We start from the raw sequence: 20,966 nt of genomic DNA, 5'->3' as shown, positions 1-20,966 counted from the left end.
AGTTTTCTGTTCGACGGTGAATACCAGCACCTAATCGTATTGTTAACTATGTACAATAAAATGTTAGATGTCGAATATTTTCATTATTAGCAAGATGTGTGAATCTGAAATGACGAAACGAATACTGTTGCTTTCTCGGAACCCGAAACCTACACCCATTTCTGTTGTTTTCTTGCCACGACTAGACGTTAAATATCCGTTTATTTCGCCAATGACTCCTCGCAGACCGTTGTTGTAGAACACACAGCTAGAAAAACTAACTAATGAATTTTTTCTCACCGGCAGCGAGGATCGCCACGTTTGGACTTGAAATGAGGTGATGAAACATTATGTGCCTGATTGGGAGTCGAAACCGACACTTACTGTTGATAACTCATGAAGAGACATTAAAAAAAAGTATTTTTTCCTTTAGTTAGGTGTGTGCATTCTAGAGCTTCAAACGACATGATGAAAATTTTTGTGCCGGACAATGGTTCGAACGCCCACACGCGCCGCTGGTGGAGTCCTGGAGCCGTTTGGAATCTTGGGGAAACGATGAAATGACGGAGATATGTCGTCCAGAAAGGGTCAAATTCCCCGAAAAGGGAGATCTGAGTTCGAATCCCAATCCACCGCCATTATTTTCAACACGTAAAGTTCAAGTACTTTATTTGACTATTTCTTCGTTAAATGAAATAAAGTTCTAGTAGAAGAAAACTTACCAGTAACAGAGTTTCTGCTTGCCGTGACTTCCGTCTGTCATGGCCCGACCTAAGTCGACTCTGCTCCAGTCGATAGCGAAGTGACTCACTGTTTGACGTGGGTTTGGAACCAGGTTCAACCCCAAGTTCTTCACTTGGCATTACCAGAAGTAAGGCCTGTTAAAAATGTTCGCCTCTAGTGGAGAATCGAACCCACACCTCAGTCATACCAATCTAGGATAGCATCAATGCAACAGACCACCGTACTTTTCGTTCATCTAGTTCACGACTTTGTCATAACGCAGGATGGGCCACACTGGATGAGAATTCTGATTCTCTGACTCACTGGAGGTGTATTACAGCCTGTTTAATACATTCATTTCCTTGTTAGACCATCTCGCCATTCATCAGCTGCCTCGGCCACCCGATCAGTCCTTACGACATGATTTTGCAGTTACTAAAATAAAATTTCATAACATGGCGAGCCAGTTGTGCTTGGTGTGACACAAGTCTATTTCTTAGCCTTAATTTTTTATTTGAGATTCTACTATCGCTCTTACGGTGACCTCTTGAATCACATGTTTTAGTTCCTCCTCTCCTAGTCCGTTCGTGGAAGCTGCAAGTGAACAACAGTCTCTAGTTTTAACATCATGTCATCACATGTTATCTATGTGGGAGTTGTTGTGAGATAACCCTTTTTCGGGTATATACTTTAACATGGGTTTCGTTTACAACCAGTGTATTTTTTTAACCTCCTGAAATGCAGATACTTTCTCGCAGCACGCAAATCGAATATACAGGGTGAACAGTAACAGTCTGAATAGCTTGTAAGGATGGTGCACGGTAAGTTGTACTGAGAAATAATTATTAAGAAAAAAATTTTATACGTTGCGCCATTTCCGAGTTAATTAGCATTAAAGTTCGCGAATCGGGCCGCTGTGCACGCAAATTCAAGCGGCCCGTTAGTTTCCTTCGTTTGGTTTCCTACAACTGAACAATAGGGCGATACGCAAATTGGACATGGTATGGTAGTAAGGGCTGAGCCGTCTCGTGCGCTATCATCCTCGCTATAAGAGGGATTGACGGTAATTGTATGCAACACAGAAAATGTATTCGTAGTTGCGAATATGAACAACCGTCAGCTGTTTAATGGAACTGCGACAATGAATATTTCTGCCAAACGGGGACTCGAACCCGGATATCCCGCTTATCGCGAGCCCTCGCCTTACCATTAGACTACCCGAGCACGCTCCACGGCCAGGCCCAAACTTCGGTATGTCGTCAGCCACATGTGTACAGTCTACACTCATACATCCATTATGTATATTCCCATACAGGATAGATATTGTAATAGAAAGTCGCTTACCCAGTGTCGGTGGACAATTACGATATTGCAGTCCCTCTAGAGTTCAGAAGTACCATGCAGTGTTCCTTTAAACATGCATGCATGTCCGAAGGAACAGGCAAAACTGGCTAAAGGGGTGAATGGGAACCCAGTTTAAAACTATATACCAAAATTGAGTAAAATAAAATAAAAAGTTAACGCAGAGACTAGAAATTTGTGTTGGAAAATTCCAGGAGAGTTGTATTTTGGGTCTAGCTGCAATGTTTTACTTTTTGTGTACGCTAATTTTGCTGTACTCAGTGATATTGTACATAATACACACTGTTTCTTAAACCGTATTTAACCTTCAACTTCAGTATTTAATGCCATTAGGGGTCTAACCGCAATTTTTTAATTTTTTTATTTGCTAATTTTTTTCGTTTCTAGAATACTACGCTACATACTGTTTCTTATGTGTTCCGCAACAACAGGGTTTTGTAACGTTGAAGATAACACCTACTGTTCAGACATGTTATAAATATTCATGAAGATTATCAGTCAGTTAGAAAGGTAACTGTCATAGAACATAAAAAACTTAAAAACATATCAGTATGGAGATATACACACATACAACATCAATTATAAACACAATGTCAGTGAAAGCTGACAGCATATCTTTCACAAAACACACATAATTTTCAGAGCGAGCCCGTAAAGCGACCTCCCTGCATCTACAAACATTTAGCGACTGCCGGGCGCGGTGGTCTAGCGGTTCTAGGCGCGCAGTCCGGAACCGTGCGGCTGCTACGGTCGCAGGTTCGGATCCTGCCTCGGGTATGGATGTGTGTGATGTCCTTAGGTTCGTTAGCTTTAAGTAGTTCTAAGTTCTAGGGGACTGATGACCACAGATGTTAAGTCCCATAGTGCTCAGAGCCATTTGAACCATTTAGCGACTCGCTGGATCATGGTTCTCCGAACTCTTCGCGACATTGCTGCATCCACAGAACAAGGGCAGCAGGGACATGGACTACCAGTTCGTCAATGTTCATTCGAGTACTAGGATATATGCGCTCATTCAAGTATCCTCACAGGAAAAACCACAGAGAATTTAGGACAGGCGACCGTGGAATGTATAACATCAAACTTTCATGAGTGCTTCATTTCCCGGAATAGGCTTTGCTTAAATAACGTTGCATATCCATTCCAAAGTGTATAGGTACACAGTCATTTTGGAACCACAACCTCTGCCGAAAAAGAAGTGGAACGCCTTCTACGCTTGAGAGAAAAGTGTAATACGTTCGTGTAGTCAACTTCTCCGGCATCAGCTAGGGATCAAAAATGGTGTCTCCCGACATTCCAACTCATACAGTGATACTCAAACGCACCCGATGTCCACGATCGTAAGGGTTATCTTGATACAAAAGGTAGGCATTGTCCATTTTTTAGATACCCTCACGTGTGAACCCAGCTTCTTCAGGCAGTATTACAATGTTTATGGAGTCATGGTTCTTGGAACCATTCACAAAATTTCATCCACAGAAGGCGGTGATGCGTTAAAGAATGATGACTGGGACGCAGTCCTCCATCGTGTAACACGTCGACGACGGTGTGTTACGAATGTACAGTTGCCTTGTTACATCGCTGGTGTTGTTGTTATATAGGTTCAAGAACGGCTTTATCAATAGCCTGTGTAAGGCTAGCCCGTGGACAACCTTTATTTTAACTGTGGCGGAAAGGGAGAACCTGTCTTTTGAAGGCGAAACTAAGATGACTATACAACTCTTTGTCTGGATAATGTCGATCAGGATATACAGCAGCATCTTCACGAGCAGCAACTTAAGTGCCAAGTACCATAAGTGTTTCGACATATTAGGCGTTTTTGTTTGCCTCACAGTTCTACCGAGACGCTGTTTTACGCGAAACAGAAGGAGAAAGTATGGTAATTGTATGACTGCACAGTGGAGAACTTTAGTTTTGCGTTACTTTGCTCGTCACTAATACCTATCTGTGGAATTGTACATGCAGAAACCTTACTCGTCGGAGAAGAACGTATAGTTTTGGAGGCGTTCTTACGTAATGAGCTATGAATATCAGCTCTCCGGTTTTCGATCGAACTTCATGTCAACGGTGTGAGAATTTTCATAAGGCTTTTGGAGTGATTTCTGGGGAAAATGAACGATGACGGATAATTAATGGTTTATAAAAGTAGTCGCGTAGCATATCACGTTGTCAGCCCTGATGTCTACAACTCACGGGCTGTGTGTGTGTTGACACGAAGAGAAAGATTTTGTTCTGCCTTATTAAACACAGCACTGCTACTCTAGAGAGGCTTCAGATTCCAATTAATGGTTTTCTGTAACGGTAAGAGACGGGGTTTTTGCAGGTTTCCATCTTCATTACTACTGCCACAAATTTTTTTTTTTTTTTTTTTTTTTTTTTTTTTTTTTTTTTTTTTGGGAGGTATGAGTCTTCTGACAGGTTTGATGCAACCCGCCACGAATTGCTTTCCTCTTCAACCTCCTCATCTCAGGGTGGTACTTGCAACCTACGTTCTCAGTTATTTTCTGGATTTATTCCAGTTCTGTCTTTCTCTGCAGTTTTTGCCCTCTACGGCTCCCTCTAGTACCATGGAAGTCATTCCCCCATGTCTTAACAGGTGTCCTATCCTGTCCCTTCTCCTTATCATTGTTTCCCACATATTCCTTTCCTCTTAGATTCTGCGCAGAATATTCTTATTACTTAGCTTATCATTCTACCTAAATTTCGACATTCGTCTCTAGCATCACATCTCAAATGCTTCCATTCTCTCCGTTCCGGGTTTTCCACAGTTCATGTTTCACTACCGTACAATGCTGTGGTCCAGACGTACATTCTCAGAAATTTCTTCATTAAATTATGCCTTCGTTTGATACTAGTAGACTTCACTTGGCCAGAAATACCCTTTTTGACAGTGCTAGTCTGCTTTTGATGTCCTCTTTGCTCCGTCCGTCATTGGTTATTTTGCGGCTCAGGTAGCAGAATTCCTTAACTTCATCTACTTCGTGACCATCGGTCCTGATGCTAAGTTGCTCGCCGTTCTCATTTCTACTACTTCTCATTACATTCGTCTTTCTTCAATTTACTCTCAATCCATATTCAGTATTTATTAGATTGTTCATTCCATTCAGCAGATCATGTAATTCCTCTTCACACAGTTTAGCAACGTCGTCAGGGAATTGTATCACTGACATCCTTTCACCTTGAATTTTAATTCCATTCCTGAACCTTTCTTTTATTTCCATCATTGCTTCTTCGATGTAGAGATTGAACAGTAGGGGGAGGGGGGAGGGGGAAACTACATCCCCATTTTACACCCTTTATAATCCGAGCGCTTCGTTCTTGGTCGTCCACTCTTGTTGTTCCCTCTTGACTCTTGTACGTATTGTATACTGCCCGTCTCTCCCAATAGCTCACTCCTATTTTTCCCAAAATTTCGAACATCGTGCGCCATTGCACATTATCAAACGCTTTTTCCAGGTCGACAAATCCTATGAGCGTGTCTTCATTTTTCTTTAGTCTTGCTTCCATTATCATCCTCAAAGTCAGAAGTGTCTCTCTGGTGCCTTTACCTTTTCTAAAGGCAGACTGACTGTCATCTAGTACATTCTCAATTTTCTTTTCCATCCTTCTGTATATCATTCTTGTCAGCAACTTGCGTGCATGAGCTGTTAAGCTGATTGGGCGCTAATTCTCGCACTTGTCAGCTCTTACAGTCTTCTGAATTGTAGATGATATTTTTCCGAAAGTCAAAAAATGGTTCAAATGGCTCTGAGCACTATGGGACTTAACATTTCAGGTCATCAGTCCCCTAGAACTTAGAACTACTTAAACCTAACTAACCTAAGGACATCACACACATCCATGCCCGAGGCAGGATTCGAACCTGCGACCGTAGTGGTCGCGCGGTTCCAGAATGAAGCGCCTAGAACCGCTCGGCCACCAGCGGCCGGCCTCCGATAGTCAGATGGTATGTCACCAGACTTATACATTCCACATGCTAACGTGAATAGTCGTTTTGTTGCGACTTTCCCCAATGATTTAGAATTCTGATAGAATGTTATCTATGCCATCTGCCTTATTTGATCGTATGTCCTGCAAAGCTTTGTTGAATTCTGATTTTAATACTGGTTCCCCTATCTCTTCTAAATCGACTCCTGTTTCTTCTTCTGTGACATCAGACAAATCTTTCCCCTCATATAGGCTTTCAACGTACTTTCTTCATCTCTCCGCCCTCTCCTCTGCATTCAACAGTGGAATTCCCGTTGCGCTCTTAATGTTGCCACCATTGCTTTTAATGTCACCGAAGGTTGCTTTGACTTTCCTGTATACTGAGTCAGTCCTTCCGACGGTCATTTCTTTTCCTCTTTCTTCACATTTGTCACGCAGCCGTTTCGTCTTAGCTTCCCTGCACTTCCTTTTTATTTCGTTCCTCAGCGATTTGTATTTCTGTATTCCCGAATTTCCCTGAACATTTTTCAACTTCCTTCTTTCGTCGATCAACTGAAGTATTTCTTCTGTTACGCATGGTTTCTTCGTATTTAACTTCTTTGTACCTAAGTTTATCTTTCCAACTTCCATGATTGCCCTTTTTAGAGATGTCCATTCCTCTTCAAATGTACTGCCTACTTAGCTATTCCTTATTGCTTTATCTAAAGCCTTAGAGAATTTCAAGCGTGTCTCGTAATCTCTTAGTACTTCCGTATCCCACTTCTTTGCGTATTGATTCTTCCTGACTATTCTCCTGAACTTCGGCCTACTCTTCATGACTACTACCGTATGTTGTGCTCTGAGTCGGTATCTGCTTCTGGGTACGCTTCACAATCCAGTACCTGATTTCGGAATCCCCGTCTGACCATGATGTAATGTAACTGAAACATCCCGTATCACCCGGTCTTTTCCAAGTATACCTCCTCCTCTTGTGATTCTGGAACAGAGTATTCGCTATGACTAGTGGACTGATAACGTCAGTGACTAGTAATATCAATATTTCTGTTAAATTTATGGCAACAAATACGCAGAAGTATGTGTTTTTTGGTCGTTAAAATGTGTTGTGTAGCAAACTATCGGGAAAAGGCCGAGGCAAGAGTGTCATGATAACACACGTGCGTCACAAGTTCAGTGTTACACGTGTCCGCTTTGGTGATAACGCCCTAAAAGCTGGTGTAGAAACTGCCATCAGGTGACGCATAAATGTCGAAAACATTTTTAAATGAAATTACAACAAGAATATTCTGTCGGCCCCGAGGTCAGCATTTGCAAAGCAGAAAGAAGGCCTTATAGAGTACGGCTGTACAGAATTTGCACGTCATATCAGAGAAACAATGTAATTATGTGATCATACTTTCGCAGAAAGTGCACTTCTTAGTATTAGAAAATGAGACAGAATATTTAATCGACAGATATGTGATGTAATAGACACGCTTACAAAGATTAGTCCAAATATTAAAGGACCAGGAATTAGGAAGGTGATTATGGTAATATGGAACGTGGAGTGGCTGTCATCCTAGAGATCGCTGTCGTTCTGACTATAGCGAATGACACATCGTACTACAGGCAAAAATATAGAAGGACATCTCATTCTATGTTTTCGCGATTAAGGCTTTACCACACAAAATCTGATGGAAAGGTGGGCGGTACGGATCACTTGCCCCTTGGCTGCCTCAGGAGACATACGAATCTACATCCCTGCAAACTATCATCACGCTTAGAGACACTATTGCCACAACATACCCTAAAACATCTATGAACGTGTGTTCCAAATTTGCGTCTACCAATGTAGTTAACTTAATCACCATCGTTGTAATCCTTCATCATGTGTGCAAAATTATATCAAATTGGGATTAAGTAATAATAATATACGTTTCCTCACCCCCTTCCCCCAATCACCTTACGAGTCAAGGACCGTCGGAAGTGGGGAGTGGCTCAGCGATGTAGATAGCCGTACTGTAGGCGCAATCACATATCAGGGATATCTGTGGAGTGGCCAGACTAATATCTGGTTTTTGTAAAGGAAATCATGATCTGTAGTAGGCTGTAATATTCTTTGTTAATAGTGCAACCTGCCGATCTCGACGTTTACCTTTTTCAAGCTCATGTGAATAACCATAATATGATGTATCATATTTGACGTGGGATCCAAATTAATTTCTATTTCGCATATAAAGCCACATTAAATGATTGAGTTTTTATAGCGAGTGATTACAGCTAACACTTAGTGTATTGTGGTCGCGTAACATAAGCACTTGGTTTTCGTCCATATATTATGTTGTTACACGGATGATGTCAAATGTGGCTTCATGTGTGGAATACTAATATGATTTATACGTCACGACAAATATGATAAACCATTTTGATAGTTATCTACAAATGCTTGGAAATGCATAATCCTCGGAATCGGCCAATCACACAATTAATCTATACATGTAATAAAAATGTATGTATGTGTATTATGTGTATATGTTCAACATGTGCTCCTATACCACTGAACTGATATCGACAAAACTTGTTTCACATACCCTTACTGTCAAGCAACAATCGGTGTGCGGGTAAGAACCACCTACTTATCGTAGTTTAGGAGATATGACGTCAAAATAATGAGATGATTAAAAAAAGGCAGATCATTTTTGACTTTCAGATTTATAACTTCTGTGCTACTAACTCTATTCGCAATAAATTTCGCAGATTGTATCCAAGTATGCACCCACAGAATTGTATCACGATACCACACATAGTTCGAGAGACATGACGTCGTAAACACTGAGATACCTGAAAAACTGTTATTGTGCATGACGTTTAAATTTATTACTTCATTGCTACTAACTCTATTCGCAACATATTTCGTATACAGTATCCACATATTCCTATGAATGTACCTACACAAATATATCACTGTACGACACAAAGTGCAAGAGATATGACGTCGTAAACACAGAAGCATGAAAAAATGCCGCATCATGTATGAAATTTTAATACTAACACAGTCCTAGAGTCGGGTCGACTTAAGGAAACCTCTTACACTTGAAGCGCTTTTGACTCTTTCAAACTGCGAAGGCGAAAACAACAGACTACTGAAGACCCACAACAAGTCGTTACCCCTGAGACGTTTGCAAAATCACGCTGCAGACACGCGAAGCAGCTGCACCCAGCGTACAGAAACTGTTTCATAAATTCAAAGGTGTTTCCACAAATGAATGGAAATGAAATTTTTTCAATATTACAAACAGATTTCATTTTTTGGTTTTTGTCTCTAAAAGGAAATTGGCGAAATAAATAACCGGACAACTCCGGTTTGTCAGCTAGTAAAGACTATTAAAGCCTACAACTGACCGTGCTTTCTTTTAAAAAAAATTTTTTTGAAGCTGTGTAAGTTGTGTGCGGCAAAATTAAGTAACTTTAACATTTTTAAGGATTATTTGCAATGCACATTAGCAGCTAAAAATCTGACAGCGCGTTTCTTTCGGTGTAACTTCCTGTGTGAAAAATTTCAGGGTAGGTATCGACACGTCGGTTTAGAACATTCACTTGTCAGTTGTGCGATTGTCAGAAAGGTCACAGCTCTTAGTATATAACTGACGGATAATCACAGAGTGAAACACAACTGACATCTGGCGTTTCCCAAGGAAGTGTTATAGACCTCTGCTATTCCTGATTTTTCTAAACGATTTAGGAGACAATCTGAGCAACCCTCTTAGGTTGTTTGCAGATAATGCGGTCATTTACTGTCTCTTAAAGTCATCATATCAACAAAATCAATTGCACAATGATGTAGCTGAGATATCTGGATGGTGCGAAAAGTGGTAACTGACTGTAAATAATGAAAAGTGTGAAGTTTTCCCATGAGCACTAAAAGGAATCCGCACTACACTACTGGCCATTAAAATTGCTACACCAAGAAGAAATGCAGATGATGAACGGGTGGGTATTCATTGGACAAATATATTATACTAGAACTAACATGTGATTACGGTTTCACGCAATTTGGGTGCATAGATCCTGAGAAGTCAGTACCCAGAACAACCACCTAGGCATTGAGTCAAACAGAGCTTGGAAGCCCATGCAGCTTCAACACGATACCACCGTTCATCAAGAGTAGTGACTGGCGTATTGTGACGAGCCAGTTGCTTGCCCACCATTGACCAGACTTTTTCAGTTGGTGAGAGATCTGGAGAATTTGCTGGCCAGGGCAGCAGTCGAACATTTTCTGTATCCAGAAAGCCCCGTACAGGACCTGCGGTCGTGCATTATCCTGCTGAAATGAAGGGTTCCGCAGGGATCGAATGAAGGGTAAAGCCACGGGTCGTAACGCATCTGAAATGTAACGTCCACTATTCAAAGTGCCGTCAATGCGAACAAGAGGTCACCGAGACATGTAACCAATGCCACCCCATACCATCACGCCGGGAGATACGCCAGTATGGCGGTGACGAATACACGCTTCCAATGTGCGTTCACCGCGATGTCGCCAAACACCGATGCGACCATCATGATGCTGTAAACAGAACCTGGATTCATCCTAAAAAATTACGTTTTGCCATTCGTGCTCCCACATTCGTCGTTGAGTACACCATCGCAGGCGCTTCTGTCTTTGATGCAGCGTCAAGGGTAACCGCTGCCATGGTCTACCAGCTGACAGTCAATGCTGCTGCAAACGTCGTCGAACTGTTCGTGCAGATGGTTGTTGTCTTGCAAACGTCCCCATCTGTTGACTCAGGTATCGAGACGGGGCTGCACGATCCGTTACAGCCACGCGGATAAGATGCCTTTCATCTCGACTGCTAGTGATACGAGGCCGTTGTGATCCAGCACGGAGTTCCGTATTACCCTCCTGAACCCACCGATTCCATATTCTGCTAAGAGTCATTGGATCTCGACCAACACGAGCAGCAATGTCGCGATACGATAAACCGCAATCGCGATAGGCTACAATCCGACCTTTATCAAAGTCGGAAACGTGATGGTACGCATTTCTCCTCCTTACACGAAGTATCACAACAACGTTTCACCAGGCAACTCCGGTCAACTGCTGTTTGTGTATGAGAAATCGGTTGGAAACTTTCCTCGTGTCAGCACGTTGTAGGTGTCGCCACCGGCGCCAACCTTGTGTGAATGCTCTGAAAAGCTAATCATTTGCATATCACAGCATCTTCTTCCTGTCGGTTAAATTTCGCGTCTGTAGCACGTCATCTTCGTGGTGTAGCAACTTTAATGGCCAGTAGTGTAATTTGAAGTGTCAAGGATGATTTAGAGTTTATTGTAAAGTTTTGTGAAATAGTACATAAATGTCATCAGTTATACGATCATAATCGCGCAGACTATTCCCATTCACAGTGTGCACCACGAAGCATGGCAGCACATTCCTGGGGAAATAAACATGTTAGCCGACAAATCTCGTTATTAATAACATTACATATGATGATGCATAACTCTGTCGTAGCTGTAGTTGTAGCTAAGAATAGTAAACATTTGAGGAGAACAAAAATATTGTTTCATGTTTATCTATTTACGCTTTCTTAATGCAGGTACTGTTTTTTGAGGTAAAACGCCATTCTGCAAATCTCTGTAAAATATATTACAAGGTTAGTAGGTTCATCACACGAAATTTGTAGCCGGGCATACACAGTTATTTTGTGTGTGCCTCTGTGCAGCTCTTGGTCTAGTGCGCTAACATCCCATCTTGTGGACAAGGAATCCATTGTCCTTAGCATTGGTAATGACTGGAATCTAGTCTTTTGAATGATATATATGAAAGGATCTTTCGTTTCTCTGTTGTTGTGGTTGTTGTTGTGGTCTTCAGTCCAGAGACTAGTGTGATGCAGCTCTCCATGCTACTCTATCCTGTGCAATCTTCTTCATCTTCCAGTACCTACTGCAACATACATCCTTCAGAATCTGCTTAGTGTATTTATCTCTTGGTCTCCCTCTACGATTTTTACCCTCCACACTGCCCTCCAATACTAAATTGGTGATTCCTTGATGCCTCAGAATATGCCCTACCAACCGATCCCTTCTTCTAGTCAAGTTGTGCCACAAATTGCTCTTCTCTCCAATTCTGTTCAATACCTCCTCATGAGTTATGTGATCTACCCATCGAATCTTCAGCATTCTTCTGCAGCACCACATTTCGAAAGCTTCTGTTCTCTTCTTGTCTAAGCTATTTATCATCCACGTTTCACTTCAATACGGGACTACTCTCCATACAAATACTTTCAGAAACGACTCCCTGACATTTAAATCTATACTCGACGTTAACAAATTTCTCTTCTTCAGAAACGCTCTCCTTGCCATTGCCAGTTTACATTTTATATCCTATCTACTTCGACCATCATCAGTTATTTTGCTCCCAAAATAGTAAAACTCATTTACTACTTTGAGTGTGTCATTTCCTAATCTAATTCCCTCAGCATCACCCGATTTAATTCGACTACATTCCATTATCCTCGTCCTGCTTCTGTTGATGTTCATCTTATATCCCCCTTTCAAGACACTGTCCATTCCATTCAATTGCTCTTCCAAGTCCTTTGCTGTCTCTGACAGAATTACATTGTCATAGGCGAACCTCAAAGTCTTTATTTCTTTCCCATAGATTTTAATACCTACTCCAAACTTTTCTTTTGTTTCCTTTATTGCTTGCTCAATATACAGATTGAATAACATCGGGGTTAGGCTACAACCCTATCTCACTCCCTTCCCAACCACTGCTTCCCTTTCATACCCCTCTACTCTTATAACTGCCATCTGCTTTTTGTACAAATTGTAAGTAGCCTTTCGATCTCTAATTTACCCCTGCCAACTTCAGAATTTGAAAGGGAGTATTCCAACCAACATTGTCAAAAGCTTTCTCTAAGTCTACAAATGCTAGAAACGTAGGTTTGCCTTTCCTTAATCTTTCTTCTAAGATAAGTCGTAGGGTCAGTATTGCCCCACGTGTTCCAACATTTCTACGGAATCCAAACTGATCCTCCCCCAGGTCGGCTTCTATCAGTTTTTCCATTCGTCTGTAAAGAATTCGCGTTAGTATTTTGCAGCTGTGACTTATTAAACTGATAGTTCGGTAATTTTCACATCTGTCAACACCTGCTTTCTATTAGAACATGCAAATATTTAACAAGTAGCTACAACTTTTTTATTTTTTTATATGTTGCAATTACAGCGTTTTTCGACTCAACTATCCAGTGATTCCCACGAAAATGAGCGTTGCTCCTCGATGTATAAGGGCATCCACTATTCCTCAGTGCCTTGCGTTTGTTGTCTTCCGCCGGCCTGAGTGGCCGAGCGGTTCTAGGCGCTACAGTCTGGAACGGCCCGATCGTTACGGTCGCAGGTTCGAATCCTACTTCGGGCATGGATGTGTGTGATGTCCTTAGGTTTAAGTAGTTCTAAGTTCTAGGGGACTGATGACCTCAGAAGTTAAGTCCCATAGTGCTCAGAGCCATTTGAACCATTTTGTTGTCTTCCATTCACAAATATTAACTTTACATTTCCTTTCCTTGTTCAAGCACTTTTATACTTCACTTGTTGTTCGCCGCAAAGAATTTTGTGGGTCGGCAATGGTAGCACGGCCGTCCTGGGTTTCTTGATAGCGCCACTACAGCGTGCATCGCTTACGTCCCGCCAGCGCCACGCCACTTCGTTGTGAAGTGGGCCAGGAGACATTGATTCATCAGATACTGAAGTTACTTGTGAGCAACGGAAACAAAATATACTGGATCCAAGAGGTGCGAAGAGATCTGGACGAAATGGGAATACAGTTAAGAGAGATTTACAACAGGGTGTTTTCCAATTTAGAAGCTGAAATTGCCATAGGTTTCCAGGAAAGAATTAGAATCGAGGCAAAAACATTATGGAAAAACGAGTGAAGAATTTTTCCAGAGTATGCGAATGATAGATTACTGGACCAGAATAAAAATCAGAAGAAAAGAGGCTGATCCAAATTAACGTGCTCAACGGATGAGCCAAACGGGAAGGAGAAATAATCTGTTATTGATAGTGGGATGTACTGAGTATTTCCTTCTACTTTTATTTGTTTTATACTTTTTATAAATATTTATTGACAGAGCATAACGTCAGAACGAAGCACATAAACCAATGGCTGTGAGGAAATCCCTACGACAACTACATCTATGTCTACATCTGCTCTCCACAAGCCAACTTTCTGCCACCTTTCTGTATGTGGAGGAGATTACTTTGTGTACCACTTCAATTCTTCCTTTTCCTGTTCCAGTCACGAATGGTTCGTGGTTGGGAAGACGATCGCTGGTAGGTATCTTTGTGGGCTCTAATCTCTCTAATTTTATCTTCATGACCTTTTCGAGAGACATAAGTGGGAGGGAGAAATATATTGGTTGACACTTCCAGGAAGCTCTTGGTACTTTTAACTGTATCAACAACGTGTTGCAGAACGCCTCTCTTGCATCTCTTGCCACTGGACTTGGCTGATCATCTCCGTAACGTTTTCGTGCTCTTATTTGGATCTTCTCTGTTTCAACTGTCAGTCGTACCTGCTGCGGATCCCAGACTGTTCGCGCACCCTTGCTACTAAACAGTTTACTCGAGCTGAAATCACAAGGCTAATTGGTTTTGACTCAGTAGGTCTAGTCAACAGGGCAACTGAGTGTTCACACTCGGCCTTAGGATTCATTTAGTGTTGGATAGATTCAACGAATTGCACTCTGACGTATGTCTAACTTTATTTTTTGGCTTATCTGCCTTAAATCGGATACTTGCAATAGTCCAATTCATTTAATGAATATCAGTATGTCATATGTCTTCCTTGGGACTGGATTTACCTGGTTGCTGTATCTTCAATCGTCCCATGTATGGATGATAATGAAGGCTCTAGTCGCTGATCGCCTATGGTGTAATCAAACAACAGCACATAAATTACTCTTTTATTGCTGTTCGAGTTAATATGACTTATTCTAAATCGGTGCATTGTACCAGTATCCTCATAACAGGTAATGAAACTACATTAATTAGTTTTTTTTATACTAGGTGGATGCGAAGGACCGTATGGAAACAAACCCTGACAGAAGACGACCTCTTCGACAGGCTTGACAGCGATGCCACAGAAGAACTGGCTGACAGACTGCAAAAGTAGGATTTCGCATTATTTTTTCGACGTATAAAGTTATTTAAGCTTCACCGCTCATAAGAAAAACTGGTATTGGAACATGCACTCAAATTTCATTAATTACTTTAGTTATTTCTTGTAGGTCCTGGGATGAGGAACTTACCAGAGCGAAGCAGAAGCACTCCAAACCCAGCTTCGCAATGGCGATTTTCCGAACGTTCTGGCTACGCTACTTCATCTACGGTGTATTTGAATTGTTTGATCAGCTAATACTCAGGTAAGCTCGTCAACTGCATAGATAAATCTGCAACACACAGGCAAATAAATCATCTCGATGTTCCTCTGCTTCACGCTGAAATCGTGAAGCCACTTACAGACTGCCGATATGTGACAAATAAAAAAATATTCTTTGTCAGCTGTTTTAAAGTAATTGGGGGGTCTTTCTGTTGTTGCAGTACCGACAAACTGCTGTATTAGGAGGGAAGTTAAAAGATGGGAATTTCCTTTATTTTGGTATTATAATCTTGTTCTAGCTTTTAACTTTGTTGTTTAGCTAATTATTTTTTCTCATACTAAAAAATGAATAAACAGCTCCAATAGTAAGTTCACCACGCAAAATATTTGTCGCTGGGAATCGTATTCCCCTACACGTGTAGCCACATTTTAGCCATATACAGCAATATCTTGCACAAAAACACTTGCCGTTTGAGGGTGTTGCAGCGCATGTGTTTGTACCCTGTAAACTGAATTGTTATCGCTGTAGGTTATTGTGCTCTAACATTCTGTTTGCGAGATATCTTCTCCCACATTTTCTTACCAGTATGAGCATACTCAGCGTATCTGGTAGAAGGGCGCGAGGTGGGCAAAAGGGGGCAGGTCAGAGAAGTGAATGATGAAACAGTTGTGAGTTTTGATGACAAAAGACTCTTGGCACATTTGCTTCTAGTCAGTGCTCACTACATACCCTGACTTCCTTCAGCCTGATACTAAACTAATACATCTGTCCGTTTGGCGGTGGATAGTGCAAATCTGGTCTGTGAAGACTTGTTTCCTAGAGGGTAGGGCTGAGGAAGGAAAAGTCAGTTGCCGCTCGCTGCGTACGCCCTTACTTGCTGGATGTGTGGGGCACCCGGTAAAAAATTTGGCGAGTCATTCTGACAATCAGAACATAACGATAGTAAAGCATGCGTATATGACTATATTCACGTGTAGTAGTCACAAGCCGCGCGGGATTAGCCGAGCGGTCTAGAGCGCTGCAGTCGTGGACTGTGCGGCTGGTCCCGGCGGAGGTTCGAGTCCTCCCTCGGGCATGGGTGTGTGTGTTGCCCTTAGGATACTTTAGGTTAAGTAGTGTGTAAGCTTAGGGACTGATGACCTTAGCAGTTAAGTCCCATAAGATTTCACACACATTTGAACATTTTTGAGTAGTCACAAACACTTTTCACCATAGCACAGATGATAAAAACTTCTTGTAGATGTGAGTCTCTAGAGAGAACGTGGTGACCTCCAGAAATTGCTGAGACTTTAGCCAATACCATTTCTAAACTTCAGAACCAGACCGCTTCCAGCTTATAATCCACAAAAATCAAATACAACAAGCAGACAGTACTGATGTAATAGATATACTGTACTGTAAACGTTTACACAGCGGGATAAATTTTTTCATCCATTTACAGTGACAGAGTCAATTTATAAAGCTGTATATATTACTCTCCACTTAATTGAAAGGGACGGCGGAAGAAAGTGCTAAGGGATAAGAGGGTGTTTTGAGTTACTGCGTGTTATATGCTTGTTTAAATTCGAAAAGGTTAACATAAATACAGTAAGGTAAGAAAGTTTTTATTTGTATACTAGATAGTTCTCTCTAATATTACAGATAAAGTGCTCGTTTTCAGCATGTGGAATATTCGAAAACTCATCAGATAATGCGATCAGTCTAACCATTACTAAAATGAGGTTAGCACTTTCTTCCACCGACCACTTCAGATGCCTGACATTACAAATTACAAGATGTTTGCCCTAGCTTCTAGTAATTATTCTCTAATATTTCACCACTGGGCGCTGAGGATGTGAGGGAGACTTATTCCACAACTGGCGAGACTTCTAAAAGCCAGACAGAGATGGCTTAAGTGTTTGCCTTGCTGGAGAAGTGTTTTCCCCATAACATCTGACAGATAGCAATAGGGATGCCGCCAAGTTAGGTACATCTGTGGACACTCGACGATAGCACAGACATTTCTGTTACAGACAAGTGGTTTTGTGGTTGGGCGGCTGCTTTCTTGACAACTCAGGAACGCAGACAAATACTTAAAGTGATGCTTACTGGTGCACAAATAACTGGGGAGATAGCAGCCGCTGTTGTAAACTACAACAATGAGGAACAGCACGAAAATTAGGAGGAGTTTCCAGATTGCAGCCCAGCTACCACGAGATAAGAAATTTTCACCATGCAAAAAGACTGGGGGGCATGGTTATGCAGTAACGATCATACAATGTGTAGGATTGTAAATTGGACCCACCGATGACAAACACTACAAAAATCAGTACACTGTCTTCCCATAACTATATGTTGTTGACAGAAAAAGAACCCTCATCTACTTCCTGAAATTATTTTCTTTTAAGCAACTCTTCATTACAGCAAGAGAGACGATTCTTTTTCATAAGTTCGTTAATTTATTTTCTCACAGTTTTACATTATTGGCCAGCCTCGGTGGCCGTGCGGTTCTAGGCGCTGCAGTCCGGAACCGCGGGACTGCTACGGTCGCAGGTTCGAATCCTGCCTTGGGCGTGGATGTGTGTGATGTCCTTAGGTTAGTTAGGTTTAATTCTAAGTTCTAGGGGACTGATGACCTAAGATGTTAAGTCCCATAGTGCTCAGAGCCATTTACATTATTGGCACAAATGCTCATTGTCTCATTCACAGCACTACTCGTTTTCTCTACTAGTAGTTTCCTCGAAGAATGGAAAAAGTGCCAGAAGCCACCCTCGAGGAAGATTCCTGAGAAATGTAGGAACACGCGAGGCAATATTGACCCTACGACTTCTCTTAGAAGATAGGTTGAGGAACTGCAAACCTACCCTATGCGATCAAAAGTATCCGGAAACCCCCAAAAACATACGTTTGTCATATTAGGTGCATTGTGCTGCCATCTACTGCCAGGTACTCCATATCATCGACCTCAGTAGTCATTAGACATCGTGAGAGAGCAGAATGGGGCGCTCCGCGGAACTCACGGACTTCGAACGTGGTCAGGTGATTTGGTGTCACTTGTGCCATACGTCTGTACGCGAGATTTTCACACTCCTAAACATTCGTAGGTCCACTGTTTCCGAAGTGATGGTGAAGTGGAAAGGTGAGGGGACACGTACAGCACAAAAGCGCCTGTTGACTGACAGTTGCAGAGAGTCGTAATGTGTAATAGGCAGACATTTATCCAGGCCATCATACAGGAATTTCAAACTGCATCAGGATCCACTGCAAGTACTATGACAGTTAGGCTGGAGGTGAAAAAAATTGGATTTCATGGTCGAGCCGCTGCTCACAAGCCACACGTCACGCCTGTAAAAGCCAAACGACGCCTCGCTCGATGTAAGGAGCGTAAGCATTGGACGATTGAACACGGGGAAACGTTGTGTAAAGTGACGAATCACGGTACACGATGTGGCGATCCGATGGCAAGTTGTGGGTATTGCGAATGCCTGGTCAACGTCATCTGCCAGCGTGTGTAGTGCCAACAGTAAAATTCGGAGGCGGTGGTATTAGGGTGTGGTCGTGTTTTTCATGGAGGGTGCTTGCACCCCTTGTTGTTTTGCGTATCACTATCACGGCACAGGGCTACACTGATGTTTTATGTACCTTCTTGCTTCCCACTGTTGAAGAGCAATTTGGGGATGGCGATTGCATCTTCCAACACGATCGAGCACCTGTTCATAATGCACGGCCTGTGGCGGAGTGGTTACACGACAATAACTTCCCTGTAGTGGATTGGTCTGCACAGAGTCCTGACCTGAATCCTCTAGAACAGCTTTCAGATGTTTTGGAACGCCAATTTCGTGCCAGGCCTCACCCACCGACGTCGATACCTCTCCTGAGTGCAGAACGTCGTGAAGAACAGGCTGCCATTCCCCAAGAAACCTTCCAGCACCTGACTGAACGTATGCCTGCGAGAGTGGAAGCTGTCATCAAGGCTAAGGGTGGGCAAACACCATATTGAATTCCAGCATTACCGATGGAGGGCGCCACGAACTTGTAAGTCATTTTCTGCCAGGTGTCCGTATACTTTTGATGACATAGTGTACATTTATAGCAGTTACAGACTTAGAGAAAATTTTTGACGATGTTGACTGAACTACCCTCTTTTAGATTCTGAGGGTAGCAGGGGTAAAATACAGGGAGCGAAAGGCTATTTACAACCTGTACAGAAACCGGACGGTAATTATAAGAGTCGAGAGGCATGAAAGAGAGAGCGGAGGACTTGGAAGAGCAACTGAACGGAAAGGACAGTGTCTTCAAAGCAGGATATAAGATGAATATCAACAAAAGCAAAACGAGGATAATGGAATGTAGTCGAATTAAATCAGGAAGCGAGACACTGAAACTAGTAGACTGGTTTTGCTATTTGGGCAGCAAAATAACTTATGATGGATGAAGTAGAGAGGATATAAAATGTGGTCTGGCAATGGCAAGAAAAGTGTTTCCGAAGAAGAGAAATTTGTTTACATCTAGCTTAGAGTTAAGTATCAGAAAGCCTTTTCTGAAGGTATTTGTATTGGGTGTAGTCGTGTATGCAAGCGAAACATAGATGATGAACTGTTTAGAGAAGACGAGATTAGACGCTTTTGAAATGTGGTGCTACAGAACAATACTGAATATTAGGTGGTTATATCACGTAACTAATGTGGAGGTACTGATTAGAACTGGAGACTGAAGAAATTTGTGACACAACCTGACCAGAAGAAGGCATCGGTTGGTAGGACACATTCTGAGACATCAAAGAATCACCAATTTAGTATTGGAGGGAAGTGTGGGGGATAAAAGTCATAGAGGGACACCAAGATACGAATACAGTAATCAGATTCAAACGGATGTAGATTGCAGTAGTTACTCGGAGATGTAGAGGCTTGCACAGGATAGAGTAGCATGGAGAGCTGTATCAAACCAGTCTTCGGACTGAAGAAAATAACGACAATAGTTTCCTTACTATCTGTTAATATATTTACCTGTAATATCTTTTCTACTTATTTACGGTAACTTCGTTTTTTTTTTGTGGCCGATATTTTCCTCTCTCAATTAGGTTCCTAATTATCCCCTAAATCAGCTCTGGAGAAGGGGAGATACAAAGAAAATCATCAGACTACAACTTTCATTTCAGATTTCTTTCGTATTCCGAATCAGCAAAATGTATCGCGTACACATAAACATTAGCAACTGAAAATAAATCGGCATTTTTGTTTCGTGCCATTATAGTTACGCAATACATGGAACGTAATTCCTCATTCGTGGTCACACACACAACAGTTGTTTTGTTCTGAAAACCATTCAAAACATACTCTCAGAACCACTTAATACGTAGCTCTGTATATAATCGTCAGTCATGGACGATGTTGACGTATATGAAAAAGGCGCAACGCTAGAAAATAGCAGCGAAACGCGGGGAGATCTGTGGAGACTCCAGGCTTGGTGCGGGAATTGGCAGTAGACCCTCAAAGTAAACAAATGCAACGTATTGTGCATAAATAGGTGATAAGACTGCTTTGTCACTACACGACTGCAGAATAATTAACTGCAAGTGGTCTCCACCGTTAAACAACCTTGTATTCACCCGAACACTAATGACGACACAATAGGTTATGA

At 41.9% G+C, this 20,966-nt stretch overlaps 1 protein-coding gene across 1 annotated transcript in view; it reads left to right on the top strand.

Moving 5' to 3' along the window:
• The window catches only part of LOC126458051 (ATP-binding cassette sub-family C member 4-like), a 401,284-nt gene that overhangs the window by 93,590 nt on the left and 286,728 nt on the right, over window positions 1-20,966 (top strand). Inside the window, exons 4-5 of the mRNA XM_050094849.1 lie at window positions 15,034-15,135; window positions 15,255-15,389. Of these exons, the coding sequence (XP_049950806.1) occupies window positions 15,034-15,135; window positions 15,255-15,389 (237 nt within the window). The remainder of the gene's footprint in view (window positions 1-15,033; window positions 15,136-15,254; window positions 15,390-20,966) is intronic.

Source organism: Schistocerca serialis, chromosome 2 (assembly GCF_023864345.2).
Source record: "Schistocerca serialis cubense isolate TAMUIC-IGC-003099 chromosome 2, iqSchSeri2.2, whole genome shotgun sequence".
Taxonomy (NCBI): Eukaryota; Metazoa; Arthropoda; class Insecta; order Orthoptera; family Acrididae; genus Schistocerca; species Schistocerca serialis.
This window is presented reverse-complemented; position numbering and strand designations above follow the sequence as displayed.